This window comes from Aedes albopictus, chromosome 1 (genome assembly GCF_035046485.1).
Source record: "Aedes albopictus strain Foshan chromosome 1, AalbF5, whole genome shotgun sequence".
Lineage (NCBI taxonomy): Eukaryota > Metazoa > Arthropoda > Insecta > Diptera > Culicidae > Aedes > Aedes albopictus.
Genome location: NC_085136.1, coordinates 52145109 through 52163251, shown reverse-complemented (window position 1 = coordinate 52163251; position 18143 = coordinate 52145109). Strand labels below are relative to the sequence as shown.

Sequence of the window (18143 nt, the reverse complement as noted above, 5' to 3'; positions counted from 1 at the left end):
CCACAGACGTGATCATACAACCAGAATCACTACCCAATTTATATCATGTATCTCGTGATAGGTACGGAGGATGGCCAAAATGTTTGGGATAGGCCACTTTTTTTCTCCAACAAAACCATTCAACATGCTGTAACTTTTCATAGAGAGCATCAAAAAATCCCAAATTTTGACTGTTTGTCAACCTATTTTATGTGCATCTTTGGTACAAATTTGAACTCGATTGAATAATTTTTCGCGAAGTAAGAACCGTTAGGGTAAAACACTATTATTGAGACAACTAATTTTTGAAATTTCATATCTTGGAAACTAGTGAACCGAATTGAATGATTTTTTTAACGTTTATCAACAATATATTGATACTTAAAACGACGTTATAAAATATAATATTTTCTCACTGCAAATTAAGTTAGACATGGATGAAATTTTTACCCATATAGAGGAAAATAAATCAAATTTACAATACTACACAAAAATTACTAAATGTATTCTTCCTTCAATCTAAATAGGCTCTAATATATCTGATTAGAAATAATATGAGAACAGAAGTGGAAAATCTTTGGATATCAACACTAAAAGTTATTGACATTGATGTAAAAAAATTACATTTTTTTCGAGAAAAGTCCAAAAAGTGTCAATCCATGATAACTTTTTTCAACGTATTAAAAGTACCAATGTTTTAATAGTTTGTGGAGCATTTATATAGTGTAAGTGTGCGTTTAAAATTTCATTCAATTTGGTTCACTGGTTTCCGAGATATGACAGCTCAAAAATGGGTTGTCTTAAACATAGCGTTTTACCCGAACGGTTCTAACTTTGCGAAATATTTATCAATCGAGCCCAAATTTGTACCAATGATGCACATATAGTAGATTGACAAACAGTCAAAATTTGAGATTTTTTGGTGCACTCTATGAAAAGTTATAGCATGTTGAACTTTTTTGTGAGAGAAAAAAAAGTTGCCTATCCCAAACATTTTGGCCATCCCCTGTAGGTTTTGTGTCAAATTGATGAAATTCAAGATATTGGCGAGTTTTAGGGACGATCTCCTTAAATTTTAGCAAAATTCCCAAACATTTTTGAAGAAATGTAGGTGAGTTACAGTAAAAAATTCAACTCAATCGGAGCATTGATTACGGAGAATGAGATGTTTGAAGTGAGCGATTTTGCTTAAAAAATAGAACAAAAATCGATTCCAAATCATCAACCTGAAAAAAAATCCGCTCTACTGTATTTTTTTCTTTTGCGTTTTCGAACTCAGGGCATGATTCTACACCAAAAATGATCATCAGCTTACCGAGTTCAAAAATGCTGTAAACTAGTGTAATCAGTGCACAATGGTCCGAATCCACGTTTTAGCAGGAAAAAAATCCGTATCTCTGTTTTCGTTAATTTTAGGCGTTTGGTGTCTTCAGAGAAGTTGTTTGCATTTGTTTGCCGCATCTTTCCCAAAAATTTTTGATTAGGGTGGTCCTCGTCCTAACTCAAATCTGGAAAAGATTTTTTTAATTTCAAGTCATACGCGATCGAGTTCTTCAGAAAAGTTGTAGGCAATGCTATTTCGAGCAACTTTGCTGAATACGTTGTTTATCTAGCTCTTAATTTGAACATAGTAGGTCAATTTTAAGTTTTGACTTAGGGTGAGCCCCCCAAATACGGTTATTTCGCAATAACTTTTTTATTTGATTTTTTTCGAAGATGTTAGTTTCGGAGCATTTGAAGAGCAAGTAATGACGCATATTTGTTCTGAACATTGCATGCTGCTAGGTCTTGCCATTCAAAAGTTATGGGCAATTTTGACTTAAAAACAACGATGTCTTGAAATGCTTATATCTCATGGAGCTGGTAAAATAAAAAAAAGTTCTTTAAGCGGCATTTGGAAGGTCACATATAAAGCCAAATGTGGAGCAAAAATTACAAGAACGTTATTTTTTTAAATTGGAATAAATCGACTTCAAAAATCCCCTAAAAATCGAAAAACTACATATAGGGTATCGCGCTACTTGGGCGGTGGTTTTCTTCGTCTGTTATTTTCGTCTGTTTTCCACTGTAACTCGGTCAATTTTGAACCGATTGACTTGAAATTTTGTACACGGGTAGATACTATACCTATCTCACCGCATTCCAAGAATTGTGTCAATTGGTTCAAGATTGACTGAGTTATAGTGGAAAACAGACGAATATAGAAGCCACCGCCCAAATAGCGCGATTCCCTAACTCATACAATTTCAAAGATAGAGTCAAACTGTCTTCGGAAAAAATGTGGGTTTTTACCATACCTAAAAGTTCCCCATACACGACTTTTTTGCAAAACGTGAAACAAAAGCTTGAAATTGATAATTTGTTTTTAAAGAATACTAGCTGTCCCGGCAAACTATGTCTTGCCTAGGTGTGGTGGTTTGACAATTGTTAGAGTCATTTGCAGCACAGCACTCTAGATTGGCTTTATTTCGATCGAGCTGATTTTCTTCCCAGGTCATAAAAAATCAGTACCTCATCAACTTTCCTACTATTCTTGAAAATTTTCGTAACTTTTTGTACATATAAACACAGCCACCACGAATACGAACCGAACCATGCAAGATTCATGCTGATCGGTCCACCCGTTCTTGAGCTTTGTTGCCTCAAAGGATCTTCAAACTCATTTTTATATATATAGATAATCGTTCTGATTTCCTAGAAAAACATAGCATGTACCCCTAAGAATCAAATTATCAATTTCAAGCTTTTGTTTCACGTTTTGCAAAAAACTCGTGTATGGAAAACTTGTAGGCATGGTAAAAACCTACATTTTTTCGGAAGACAGTTTGACTCTATTTTTGAAATTGTATGAGTTATAAGTAGTTTTTTCAATTTTTAAGGGGATTTTTGAAGTCGATTTATTCCAATTTAAAAAATAACGTTCTCGTAATTTTTGCTCCAAATTTGGCTTTATATGTGACCTCCCAAATTCCGCTTAAAGATTTTTTTTATTTTACCAGCTCCTAGAGATATAAGCATTTGAAGACATCGTTGTTTTTAAGTCAAAATTGCCCATAACATTTGAATGACAAGACCTAGCAACGTGCAATGTTCAGAACAAATATGCGTCATTACTTGCTCTTCAAATGCTCCGAAACTCACATCTTCGAAAAAAATCAAATAAACAAGTTATTGCGAAAAAACCGTTTTGGGTGGCTCACCCTAAGTCAAAACTTAAAATTGACCTACTATGTTCAAAATAAGAGCTAGATAAATGGCGTATTCGGCAAAGTTGCTCGAAATAGCATTGCCTACAACTTTTCTGAAGAACTCGATCGCGTATGACTTAAAATTTAAAAGTTCTATTCCAGATTTGAGTTAAGACGCGGACCACCCTAATCAAAAATTTTTGGGAAAGATGCGGCAAACAAATTCAAACAACTTCTCTGAAGAGACCAAATGCCTAAAATTAACGAAAACAGAGATACGGATTTTTTTCCTGCTAAAAAGTGGATTCGGACCATTGTGCAGTGTCAATCGACGGTTGTATCGGCATGACAAGAAGTTTTTGGAGATGCGGCTGAGAATCGAATCGATAACCATTGTTACGTAAAAAAGTGAAACATTACAAATGCGTAATAAAATAGTACATCACGTATGAGCAAACCAACACAGAACATAAATTTGACCTGTTATCCTAGAGGTAACACTTTCCGAAACATAGGATAAGGGGCCGTCCATATACCACGTGGACAACTTGGAGGGGGGAGGGGGTTTGGGAAAACTCCACGCGTGTCCACGGAGAGGGGGGTGAGGGCCTGTCAATTATCCACGTGGACAGTATTGACATAGACAAACGGACGTAACACCTAAAACAATTTTAGTGAAAATTCTTCGCTCAGTTTACACTACCATCTTCTGGTGGAAATGTTTCACGAAACACTGCGTTGTGCATCAGAAGGCGCCAGTGTAAAACGTCAAACGCAAAGAAAAACACGCGCGCACGTCTCTGGTTGTGAAAGCCACAACTATGAAGGTTTAAAATGATTGTTATGAATTATGAACAATATCTTAAATATAGCCTTGAAAAAGGCCATTTATTTGGCCGAAACGTCGGGCAATGCAAATTTGATCGTTTGGATTCCCTAGACTGAGAAAGCCAGAATTTCCGTAGCAAACCATTTCCAGTCGAAAACCCCAAGCAAAAAAGTTATAAAATAGGTATATTCAAAATATTGTTTACAAAAAAAATCTTTGAAAAAACCTTTTCAGAATCACTGCTTTGCTTTTTACCCGTTTTTTTTTAAATAGATAAAAAACATATTTTTTCTGATGTCCACGTGGACATTAGGGGAAGGGGGGTAGGGGTCAACGAAAACTCCACGCTTGTCCACGAGGGGGATACGTACAAAAGGCTGAATCACATAAGGCTGAATGATTAAAAGGCTGAAACACATAAGGCTGAATGATCAAAAGGCTGAAAGATATCAAAAGGCTGAAAAGTTTTGTAAGCTGTAGAGAATCGAATGAAATGACATTTTGAACATTAATGGCTAATCTATTGATCTTTGAAAAACATTCGACTCGACTTGAATTGATCATAGGAAATAAAAGAATCTGGAAATTTGGTCGAACGGACATTTGGTCAAATGAAAATTCGGTCAAAACCCATTTTACGGAAGAGGAAGTATATGACATTTAGTCGATTGGACTATTTATCGAATGAACATCTGGTCACGTGAGCTAAAGCTCTAACTGATGAAAAGACATTCGAGTGGATCATAATATTATGGATTTCGTTATCATTATGTCTATGTTAATGTACTTTATTCAGTATCATATCGGCTAATACTCCACAAATACTAAACTCAAATTGATAAAAAAAATCGCCAACATTTCATTTCCACTCGTTTGAAGTATTTTGTATAACACGGAAAGTAGGTTGAATGAGTCTTAGATGCAAACAATTGTAACTATTGCTCAAAAGTGTTTGAACTTTGTTCAGTTCAAAATTTCTAACGCGTACGAGCTCCAAATTGAACGCCAGCAGGGTACCGTGGGATCCACGAAACTGAAATTGCTATACCTCCACCATGTTTTCACAGATTTCAAACATTTGGAGCTCATTAGATTCAGAAACTCTTCTGCTATTGGAATCATATCTGAGCGTACCAGTCCGGTCAACATGGGTTTTGGAAAATCCAGATTTCCAATCATATAATTTAATACAATACAGTAATGGAGTTAGCGGCATGAACCATCGAACTTCATGAAATTGCCTAAACGAATAGAGTCTGGTCGTCAGTCCATCATTTGACCATTCCTGATTAAGTTTCTCAAGGAACCATGACAGGAAATAAAAACTTTCTTATACTTCACCTTTCCTCAGCCCAATAATGTATTAACGTAGGAGATTTCCGGGTTTTCCAGAACTCCGGGATTATACCGCTTTATTCGCGTCGACAGAAACTATTTCCCATATAAATATGTCAAGCAATGATGTGCGCATAGGAGTTCAGAACCGAATTGCATCACCACAGTGTGAACGCGATCAATTTGCGTTGAAGTTCATACTCGGCACACTGCGATCAAATATATTTGAACATGCAAATTGAACGCGGCATAAACTAATGGAAATAACTGCACCCGCAGCATGCTGACTAACATGTTACCCTGGTATCTGTGAAACTAAAATGGTCAGATTTGCGCCATTTTTTCGTCAATTTCAGCAATCTTTTGAACTAATTCGATTAATTAAATTAAATTAATTAATTAAATTCTATTGAAAGAGTGAACAAGCCCGCCTACCATGTGTTTCGAAAAATCCGAATGCCTAGAGCCTAGCCTAGAGCTGTATTTCAATATCCGAGACCACAATGTCGTACCAATGTGACGCATTTTCCCGTGACATAACATAATAACGTCCAAACATGTAGATGCGGCACAAGGTCCTTGTCATTAGAATAACTAGCCACAGAAGTCCAATGTCGCGACTGTTCGTGTGACTAACATCTAGTTTGCCACGCCCTTACAGCGTCAGTAGTGGTACTACTACAGCACCATTGCAGTTCTAGTGTATTTCTATTTCCTAGTCCTAGTAAAGAAGGCACATAGGATTTAATGATGAAGATAAGCGCATATGAACTCAGAGCCAAATGATGTTCTTAAGCAGCAAAAGCTCTGACAGGCAAGTTCAATTCATTGTCGTCCAAAAAACTTAAAGTGTTCAGTTCATTTGTGGCTCGCGTTCAGTTCGAATACAATACTATTTGAAAGAATAGCCTGGTAAAAAGTAAGCAGCTTCAACACCTGAACTTAAATTATTGTTCTTTCAACATTTTAAAAGAAGCAACATCTTCGAGAAAAAAAAATGCTGCAGCTATAACATCCAAACACAGTAAGAACAGCCTATGTTCAAAAGAAGGAGAAATCTCTGATAAATCGTTTTTAAGGAATATGCGCACGTAGAAGCTCGCTGCATTTTACACATTAGTAAGAATGCCAGCACTGAATACATGCATATACCACAAAAGAACAGCCTATTTAAAAAAAGAAAAAAATCTATCATGGGAGAGTTATTATTATGGGGATATTATCATCAAACCTTTCCACTTAGTCGTTACACTGTACTATTTGCGGCCACAATACTTACTCTCCCATCAGAGATTTTTCCCGCTTTTTCAGATAGGCTGTTCTTTCGAGGTATATGCATAGATCATAATTTAACCGTTCAACTAGGCTGTACATGGGACAACTAGTAATATTGTAATATTATTGCAACTAGTAATATTGTACAACTAGTAATCCACCTTAGAATTAAAATCATTATAACCCATTCGGCTAAGTGTCATTTCAGGCCTGAAATCCATGTTTTCAGCATTTTGTAATTTCAGCCTTTTGATACATATCCATAGTTTCAGCCTTTTGTATTAAGCCTTATGTGCATTCAGCCTTTTGAAATTCAGCCTTATGTCACCATCCCCCACGAGGAGGGGGGAGGGGGTCAAAAAAACAGATTTTTCTGTCCACGTGGATATGGACGGCCCCTAGTGAGGTTTCATTATCGTTGTTGGCCCATCAGTCAATCCTATAACAGTTTTTTTTTGGACATTGCCTGTTATTCACGAACGTTAGAAGCTTCCGTTTGGTCTAGGAAATGTTTAATCCTAAGGGACACAGTGATTTTTTTATAGAATGAGAAAATCTGCAACAGATATCCAAAAGGTAGTTCCTCGGATGATGTGGGGATCGACCCACTAAAAACTCATTCTCTCTCTTCCTTCCCTTGCGGTACGCCCGTTAGGGATGACCTCGAGAAGGGGGGGGGGACCGTACATGAGTACACTCTAATAGTAAGCGTTCCACCAGCTACCACTTTAAGTTGTTCACTCTCCCTTTGAGGCCCGGGTCCTGGCTAGTACTTAGACCACCCGTTGAACTCAAGCTCCTGGAGGGGGAAGGGGGCCAACTCAACTAGCTGTTGTTCGGCTCGCCATTTTCTCTGTAGTTCAAGTACGATTCGAGAAACCGTGGATGTAACGGAGTCCCAATTGTCCGCCCCGTGTACATCCTTTCAACGATGTTGTCAGGCTTGATATCTCTACCGCATACCTCCTGCATACTCGACCTTTGCTCCACGAAACGTGGACATTCGAAGAACACATGCTCCGCGGTCTCGGCGCGGGATGCGGGGGAGGGGGGTTTGTCTGCGTGTTCGAATCTGTGCAGATACCACCTAAAGCACCCATGGTCTGACAGAAATTGAGTCAAGTGAAAATTCACCTCGCCATGGGGCCTGCTCGTCCACTTGAACACGCTCGGTAGGAGCCTGTGTACTGTCCATCTACCCTTGCTGGAGGAATCCCATTCCCTCTGCCACTTCAGCATAGACGCGGTTCTGGCGATACGCCTCGAGCTTCTTAAGCCACGTCACTCGAAGCACTTTTCATCCTCTGCCACCACTAAAGCTATGGGCATCATGCCCGCTAGCACACATACCGCGTCCTTTGAGACCGTGCGGTAAGCGCTCACCACCCTAAGGCACATCAGCCTGTGGGTACTCTCAAGTCGCTTCACGTTTCGATTAACCACTAGCGCCTTCGACCATGCAGCGGCGCCATACCGTAGTAAGGAGACCGCTACTGCCGCGAGCAGCTTACGTTTACTCGAAACTATTGCCGAGCTATTTGACATTATCTTTGACAATGCCATTATCGTAATGCTTGCCCTTTTGCAGGCATATTCTACGTGGCTTCCAAATTCCAGCTTATCGTCGATCATAACCCCCAATTGCTTCAGTGAGCGCTTAGAGTTGATCGTGCATCCACCTGTGGTGACCACTGCCTGCTGTTCAGACTTGCGGTGGTTTACCACCACCTCCTCCGTTTTGTGGTGCGCAAGTGCCAAATGTCTCGACCTCATCCAATCCTCCACTATGCCAATTCCACTTCCTTTAAAGACTGGCCGTATACCACGAGGTTTATATCATCGGTGAAGCCGACCAGCTTTACACCCGGTGGATGTTTGAGCCTCAATACGCCATCATACGCCAAGTTCCATAGTACCAGGCCCAGGAAGGACCCCTGAGGTACCCCTGCGGTGATGTTGTAGCTCCTCTCGCCTTCCTCGGTGTCATTGATTAACACCCTATTCTGGAAGTAGCTCTCCAGTATCCGGCATAGGCTAACCGGGACTCCTAGGTGGTGTAATGCGCACTCAATTGCGGCCCAGCTGACGCTGTTGAACGCATTCTTAACGTCCAGCGTGACGACCACGCAATAGCGGATTCCTGTTCGCTTCTTATTGAGCGCTATCTCGGCCATTTTGGTTACAGCCCTAATAGCGTCTACCGTCGATCGACGCTTCCGGAAGCCAAAGTGGTTATACGAGAGACCAGAGTAATCGGGTTTCTCGATATAGACCATCAGCCTCAACAGAATGATCCGTTCGAACAGTTCTCCGGCGGTGTCCAGCAGACAGATAGGTCTGTATGTCGACGGGTCGCCAGGTGGCTTCCCGGGTTTGGGCAGTAGAACCAATATTTGCCTTTTCCACCTCTCCGGAAATTCGCCTCTGTCTAGGCACATCTGCATAGCCATTCTGAACATGTCAGGGCTAACTTCGATGGCCGCCTTGATGGCTAATGTCGGGATACCGTCCGGACCCGGAGCCTTATTCAGCTTAAGAGACTTCGCTATTGCAATGAGTTCGTCGTTCGTCAACGGGGCTACCTCGCTATGGCCGGTATGGCTATAGGGAACGGGGGCCCATGGTCTTGTATCGTGGCGCGGGAACAGCGTTTCCACGATCTTCTGCAGCATCTCTGGGGAGCGTTCTGGGGGTCCTGACGCGCCCTTCGTTTTGGCCATGACTACTCTGCAGGCATCACCCCATGGGGTCGTGTTGGCTGCCTGGAAGAGATTTTCGAAGCACGCCCGCTTACGTGCCTTAATCTCTTTATTCAGTGCCAGTTTAGCCGCCCTGTATGCCTCACTTCGTTCAATTCTATCCTCATCGGTACGAGCCCTTTGCATCCTCCTTCTAGCTCTTAAGCAGGAAGCGCGGAGTTCTGCGATTTCTGGACACCACCATTACATCGGTTTGTGTCCATTTCTGGGTAGGGATAGCCTTGGCATAGCGGTGTCACATGCACGGCTTAGGGTTCCGACTAGATCATCGCTGGATAGATCGTCGGTGTTACCCTCCGCCTCCATAAACAATCGCTACACAAATGTCGGCTTATCGAATAGCGAGGTCAGCCATCCTCGATGACGGTCCATGACCTTCGGCTGTGGCCATCTTCCTCCTTGTTCCACTCTGTATCGAATCGCCAGATTGTCACTATGCTTGTATCCATCGCCGACCCTCTAGTCTGAGCTAGGGTTTAGATTCGGTCTCCAGAAGGTCACATCAATCATGGACTCTGCACCATTCCTACTGTAGGTTTTTGCCTTTCTCGTACACTAAGTGTACTGGAAAGGCTATATGTTCACTCCAAAAATGACTTTTTGATAGAAAGCCCGGAGGGTCGAGTCACATATACCAATCAACTCAGCTCGACGAATTGAGGTGATGTCTGTATGTGTGTATGTATGTGTGTGTGTGTGTGTGTGTGTGTATGTGTGTGTGTGAGTATGTGTGTGTACAAAATAAACTCACATCACTTTTTGGCAGTAAACCTCAACCGATTTTAATGACCGACGGTTCATTCGACGCGGAATCTGGTCCCATTGTTTCCTATTGAAAATGGTTCGGATCGGTTCAGCCGTTCCGGAGTTATGGCCATTTAGGTGTTCCGGATCGGTACCCCAGGGAGGGGTCAGATATGAAAATGCTACAAAACCATGCATGCGACATATCAGACCGCGGCTTTTTCGATAACCTGACGAACGATAAGCAAGAAAATACTCTCAGTCCATATCTGAACCAGTAGTATTCCGGAATCGGTTCCGGATCTCCCGCCGGAGGTGGCCAAACATAAAAGTGAGTCAAATCCATGTATGCGACACATCAAATAGCGGCTTTTTCAATAACCTGATGAACAGTGAGCAGGAAAATAGCCTTTGACCCAGCAGAGACTACTGGTAGTGTTCCGGAACCGGTTCCGGGTGCCCCGCCGGAAGTGGCCAAATATAAAATTGAACTAAACCCATGCATACGACACATCAAATCGCGTCTCTATAGATAACCTGATGAACGGTTAGCAATAAAATGGAATCAGACTATATTTAGGAAAACCAGTAGTATTCCGGAACCGGTTCCGTGTGTCCCACCGGAAGTGGTCAAATGTAGATGGGAACCAAACCCATGCATGCGACACATTAAATAGCAGCTTTTTCGATAACCTGAAGAACGATAAGCAGGAAAACAGCTTTAAACCACAGCAGAGACTACCGGTTGTGATCTGGAACCGGCTCCGGATGTCCCGCCGGAAAGGGTCCAATATTAAAGTGTACCAAACCCATGCATGCGACACATCAAATAGCGGCTTTTTCGATAACCTGGTGAACAGTAAGCAGGAAAATAGTCAGCAGAGACTACCGGTGGTGCTTTAGAACCAGTTCTGGATGTTACGCCGGAAGTGGTCATATGTAAAAGTGAAGCAAATGCATGCAACACATCAAATCGCGGCTCTTTAGATAACCTGATGAACGGTTAGCATGAAAATGGTTTCAAACCATATTTGAGACAACCAGTAGTATTCCGGAACCGGTTCCGGGTGTCTTGCAGGCAAGGTTGCGACCATTCATTTGCAAAAATTTACATTCATTTGCTATTATCTCAGTTCGGAAGCATGCTATTGAAAAACAATGTATGGATGAATTAAACCTTGTAGTTTTACCTGAAAGTTTGCCGAATAACATCGGGGTCGCAAACGTATACCAAAGTCGTGAGCGAGCTGTGAAGGCAACTCTCCACGCAGTGAATGTAAATTTCATTCACGCTGTGGAAAGTTACCTTCACAGCTCGCTCACGACTTTGGAAAGCATGTGCGACCCTAATGTTATTCGGCAAACTTTCAGATAAAACTACAAGGTTAAATTCATCCATACATTGTTTTTCGATAGCATGCTTCTGAACTGAGATAATAGCAAATGAATGTAAATCTTTGCAAATGAATGGTTGCAACCTTGCTTGCAGGAAGTGGTCAAATGCATATAAGAGCCAAACCCATGCATGCGACATATCAAACCACGGCTTTTTCGATAACCTGATGAACGGTTTACAAAAAAATAGACTCAGATCACATTAGAGACTACCGGTAGAACCCGTTTTGTATGTCCCGGCAGAATGACCAAAATGTAAAATGAATTAAATCCATGCATGCAAATCAATTTTCGGCTTTCAGAAAACCTGTTCAACAGTTAGCAAGAGACTAGTCTCAGACCATATTTGAGACAATAGGTACAGTCTTGGAACCGGTTCCGGCTATCTCACAGGAAGTGGTAAAAACAGTGAAAATAATCAATGCAAGCGATAAATATGTGAAAGAGAACAAAATCTTGACAAAACTTATGCAGGCTCATAAAATCACATCTTCTCATATTGCTGAGGTGTAAATATACAGTAGAATGGGGGTTCCATGAGAAATTTAAATTTTTATCGCATCAACCTCGAGCAAAGTTTTTCAATCCCCTTTTGCGTCTAAAATTGCTGCGCAAAATTTTGATCCGACTGATTGCTCCTCGCGCTCTGTGATATGGTTCTAATTTAAATTGGATTCAGTACGAAAAATTTCACTTGCTTCCATTTTTTGGTCAAATTGTTTTAATCTAGTAACCAATGATAATAAAATATAGCCTGAAGTGTGCAGGAAAAAGTTTATCGAAGACTGTAAAGTGATTTTTGGTTGTGAAATAAATTATATTTAAGCTTGTTATTATCGTCTTGGTATTGATGGTATTCCTGAACATAACACCGGAAATATGTGCCATCAGTAACTCGATGATGGCTTGGATTCTTGCTTTTATAAATAAATTATTCACAGGATTCATGATGCTTACGTCGACGGAAAGATCATGAGTACATATTCACCGAGAAAGGCACTATCACCACTAGGTGGATTAATCCGGGTTTTTTTTTTTGTCGCCTACGTTTGCGACATCCACGTTCAGTCTAGCCATAGCTTCGAGAAAGGCCCAACCTCTCGCGTTCGCCAAGCGGCTACCCCACTCAATCGCCCAGGCGTTGAAGTCTCCACCGATGACCACGAGACTCAATCCCACTATTGCGCTTGTTAACAATTCCAGCATAGACGAGAACTGGTCTATCGTCCACCTGGGAGGGGCAAAACAACTGCAGTAGTATACCCCGTTGATCTTCGCTATTGCGAAGCCCTCGTGCGACGTGGAAAGTATTTCCTGGACCGGAAAACGACCGGTTGTACAGATCGCCGCTAAGTTGGCCTTATCCGCTACCCAGTTTCCGTTATCGGGAGGGATGCGGTATGGGTCCGATAGTAGAGCGATGTCTGTACTAGACTCCGAGACTGACTGCCACAGCAACTGTTGTGCGGCTTCACAATGGTTCAGGTTTAGTTCTGTAACCTGCATTATCGTTTGGAAATTCGACCTCCTCGCGTGCCTGGACATTTAGGCCCGCCCGTCGTGTGGCCTTTGTTCGCCGTGCAAATCAGGCATTTTGGTGCAGAGTTGCACTCCCTGGTGATATGGCCTTCTGCTCCGCACTTCCTGCAGAGCTTACTCCGGTCGGGACCTTTGCATGCCCAGGACTTATGCCCTTGCTCAAAGCACTTGAAGCATGTCACTGGCGGCTCGTATATGCTGAGCGGGCACACTGACCAAGCTACCTTGATCTTGCCGACTGCAATCGCCTTGTTCGCATCCCCTACGGGGAGTTTGAACGCGGCAGTCTGCGTGCCTGCCGGACCCTTACGCAGACGGATCGATGTACTTGGTACATCTATCTCACACAGCTGTTTGAGTGCGGCTGCGAGCTCCTCTGCGTTGGTAGTCTCGTCCAGGTTTTTACACTGGAGAGTTGCCTCCGCCGTTAGGGCTCTTACCTGCACCTTTTCGCCAAGTACCTCCCGGGCTAGTGCTATGTAGGAAGTACCTTTATTGGCTGCTTCCTTTTTCAGCACTAGCATCATCTCTCCCGTCCTGGTGCACCGGATGCTTTTTACATCTGGCACAGGGTCACAGTGATTTGGGTTTCAATACGAGTCGTTTACATTTGAGTGTCCCTGTTATGTAGCGATTCACATATCAGATAGTTGATTTTTGCCGGAAAGAACCTGATTGTAGGCCATAGAATTGAGAGTTCTGAGATCTCGTAGTGCTCCAAGACACCAGAGCGCTATACTGCCCCCACTCGCATAACAGTCCCATATGAATAGGAAATCCAGCAAAGATGAATTAAATTTGAGGAGATGCTCACAGGTTAAAATGGGACAAAAAATAAAACTTGCAATACCATCCGCATACAAAGCGAACGTGTGATCCTCGCTACCACGAGGCCGCGCCAAGAATCTAATTTAATGGCGTTACTTTTGCCGTGTATTTCAGAAACATTCAAGGCACGATTTTTGAATTTATTTCGGTGGATCCATGATAAACTTAAACAGCAGATAATGTGAGCTCTTCTTTCGGAAGGAAAGTAAAGCGTGGATCCCAAGATGAAGTAGCCTATGGCTGAAAATATCGTTGATGCAGTTAAAAAAGCAGACATGGAGTAACGCCTGACAATGTTTTTGGGGAATTTCAAGCGGGATATAATAAAGTTTTTGAACTTTATTTTCATGTTGCGCTCACCAGCTAACGAAAGAGAACGACCTACGACTCATTGAATTCTTCGCCTTCAAAGACATTCACGACGTCAGGATCTATCGTGGCGCTAACATCGACTCACTACCTGGTGGTGGTCAAAATGCGCCAAAAACTCTCCGTGATTAACAACATACGGTACCGACGCCCCCCTCCTGGTATAACGTGAAGGCAAACGGATGTCGCCACTGCATACACGCAGAATCTCGAAGCAGCGTTGTACGAAAGAAGCAGCCATCTTCAACACAGCCAAAAAGTAACATGGGACAATTATGCTGCACACGGCAGTATAATATTTAAGCTCAACACATCTCGCAACGGTTTAATTCCGCTAGCCGACTCTTAAGCCTGGAACACATAGCGTCCGTTCCGTCGAGGTTTGCGTTTTTTTGACAGTTTTCCCATGGGAAATGTGTCAAACTACTGTCACGCACACGCAATCGTATGCATTGTGTGGGGCACTTTACGATACGCACCCGTACGATACTGCACGCAGGAAATCTTTCCGGAGTTTCTCTTCTGGGGAGTTTAAGATATCCCTGGTTCTGGTTGAATATATGAATATCGAATCTATAACATTTACCCGAATGTAACACATTAGTCCTGTTCAATGAAGTAGGTTGAACATTGTTGAAGTTGCTGCATCCTGCTCTTACTCATTTGTTGACAAATAGATAAGAGCAGGATGCAGCAACTTCATCAATGTTCAACCTATTTCATTTAACAGGACTAATATGATCGAATTTATAATGAGAAATTGAAAAAAGGAAAGTTTTGAATGAAACTTTTTTAGCAATCCATAGATTTTTTTTATACTTCCAGAATATCTGACGAAAATTCCCCCCAATGACACCTACCTTGCAGCGGCATCCACATCCAGCCGATTCCGAGCACCAGGATCGACGGCGGCATCAGCATCAGGGCTCGCCCGGCCAGTACCCCCAGCCGGTACACAACACCCAGCCCGGTCGTTCCGACACTCCCGGTGGCAGCACCGACGGCGGCCGTCGTTCCACCCACGCCCACCATCCCGTAGCCGACCATGGCCGTGGCCGTGGCGGTGGCCGCCTGACATCCGGCACCCGCCGGCAACAGCAGCAACACCAGTGCCACCAGCGTCATCAGCAACATGGCCGTGGCGGTCGCCGTGACCAACTCCATCCTCCCCGCGCCGTTCGAACACTTCTTCCTGGAGGATCACCTACACTCAGTGGGGGATCGTGGCGACCATAAGACTACGGCGATTCGGATCGGATTGATTATTTTGGTGGTGGGGGTTGATTGGGTTATTTTTTGTGGTTTGTTTATATTCGAGATTAGGTCTGGTTGACGTTGTTTTAGTCTGTATTTTTAACGAAGTAACTTTTAGTAACGCTTGGTAACGGTAGTAACTAGGCTTTGGTGATTATTCTGGTTTAGTTTAACTTGGTTTTACTGGGGGTCTATTAGCTGCGCTTTGTTTAGAGAGATTTTCTGTGTGTTATATTGTGACAGATATAGAGAGTTTTGACAGATAGAGTGGTGGATAGTTGTAGGCTCTGAAAGTGGTAGTGCTTCACTGTTTATTTTTATCTGGGAGTTATTGTTTGCTGTCAGTCAGTTTAAGTTTGTTTTTATCTTTTGGAAGGTGCAGGGATTCAGAGTGCGAAGTGTTTTCTGTGTATTCGAGTAGGTTTTCAGGTTAGGCAGAAAAATGTTATTGATTTAAGGTATGTAAACACTGCATCATAACTTTACATTCTCTCGAAGGCCGACGAAGTTCGACGCTGGTGGTTGAGTTAGCGGTGCCATTTCGAAGATTGGAACGATTTTCACAGATGGGTCACTATCACAATCCGGCCGAGGAGGAACTTGATTGGCGCCCAATATTGGGATTAAAGATTTAGGCAATCAGGCTTCTTCCGATGGGGGTAGACCGTCCCTTTAGGGAGATGCCGATGCGGTCGTTTCGACACACTTTTCACAGGCAGGCTTATCCACATACGAAAACAGAAATCGCTACAGTAATTTTACGCGAACGCGAACGTCGAAAACGGCACCATCAATAATGCACGGAAAACTCGGAAAACAACACCGAAACCGAGCTGGGAAAATTGAGGGAAACAACAAATTATTTACGCGGCTCGCACACTCTCCGTTGGTGGCAGGTCGTCGAGTTTCCGGTCCACGGACTGCAAGCGCACTACGGTTCGCGAGTCGTCGCCACTTGGGTCCAACCAAAGTTTGCCTCAAATTTCATTATTTTTCGCCTCCCGGTTCAGGGGTACTCCACAGGACCAGCAAAAACACAACCTCGAACGCGAGCCCCTCGCCTGCCAAGCTTGCTCTCAATAGGCCCACAAGAGGCAAAACGACACACCACAGCAATATCGATTTTCATTCACAAAATGACACAACATCTCTACACACAACACACTGAAGCCTCTTCATCTCTCTCCTGCGGCTTCCGTCTTCCACCAGTAGTCTGCGGATGCTGCTGCTGCTGCTGCTTTAGCCACTGTTGTCGGGATTCGATCCTAAAATGCATTTTCCATTTTTCCTCATCATATATGCGAGTGTCGTTTTTCGTGTACCCCCTCTACTCCCTCCACTTGCCCATCCCCCTTCGACCAGGAGGAGCCTTATGTATTTCAAGCGCTACAGAATCCACTCCAATGACGACGACCGACAACGATGCCGTTTTTGCTCGTTTTCCTCTTTGCACTGCGTCAGAAACTCGCTTTCTGTATGTGGTGCTACACTACTGCCTCTGCTGCGGCCGTTGTTGTCGAGTCAAGGACCCTCGCTTTTTTCCCCCCAACTCCACGGAACACTACCAAACAGACTCCCGGCGCGGTTCGCCGAGAACCGATCGAACACTACACACTAACCGACTAATCGGACGTTACTTCGCGGTTCTCATGTCCGCCACACGCTTCTCCGCACAATCACTTCACGTTTACGAACTCACGAACCCGTTCTAAACTCTATTTTTTCCCGCGGCTGCACCACACACTCCCAAGTAGGCCAACCGGAAGCACGGGCACCCCCCGAGGACGACGTGCAGCGGTCTCTAGGACTCCGGCCGTCCCCTCCACGATGGAAATCCGTGGGGCCGTGCGTTCGAATCGATAGCGGGCAAATAGTGTCACAGGGGGGCACTCTTCTCCTATCTCCACCACTACTGAGAGAGTTGCCACAGAACGCTTTCCCCGGTCCCCGTCCGTCCGGAAGAGCAGAAAAATCAGAACCGATTGGATCGAAACTCGACGATTAACTGGACCGCGGTCCACGGTCGGGCTTGCTGCAACCGCTCCGAACTAAGATGACGAAGCCCGGCCCGACGGATGCAGATGATGCTGGATGGATGCTGTGAGTAACGCCGACCGTGAGCGACCGTAACGCTTGCGCTTGGATAAAGCTCTCTCCGTCTCCTGCGGTGTCATTCTCTCTCTCTCGGAGAGAGTTGGGTGATGAGTGACCGTGCAACGATGACGACAACAGTCATCTCGTGAATGCGGTTGGGCCAGCAGCTGTGAAGGCCGGTCAGTGCTTTATTGCTGATGACGCACTTGCTTTTGTAATTGATGACGTTGATGTGGAACAACGACCAACGATGATGATGATGATGATGATGATGATGACGGTGCGACATTGAAACATTGATTGAACGGAAGCTGTTCGGAAAGTGGGTGGATGTTAACCAACATACAAACTACCTCATCTGCTTTTCTTTATAATTTAATGAGCTTTTTAAATATAAAATGATAGATTCAGGGCCCATATAGCCGAGGCGGTAAACGCACGGGTATTCAGCATGACCATGCTGAGGGTGACGGGTTCGATTCCCGGTCGGTCCAGGATCTTTTCGTAAAGGAAATTTCCTTGACTTCCTTGGGCATAGAGTATCTTCGTGCCTGC

The 18143-nt window shown here is 43.5% G+C and overlaps 1 protein-coding gene across 1 annotated transcript in view; it reads right to left on the bottom strand.

Annotated features, from left to right (window-relative positions):
- LOC109424591 (neuronal acetylcholine receptor subunit alpha-7-like) overlaps positions 1-17646 on the bottom strand; it is a 953623-nt gene extending 935977 nt beyond the window's left edge. The window contains exon 1 of the mRNA XM_062844539.1: positions 15101-17646. Coding sequence (XP_062700523.1) covers positions 15101-15404 — 304 coding nt within the window. The 5' untranslated portion in view covers positions 15405-17646. The remainder of the gene's footprint in view (positions 1-15100) is intronic.
- Positions 17647-18143: the final 497 nt, after the last annotated feature.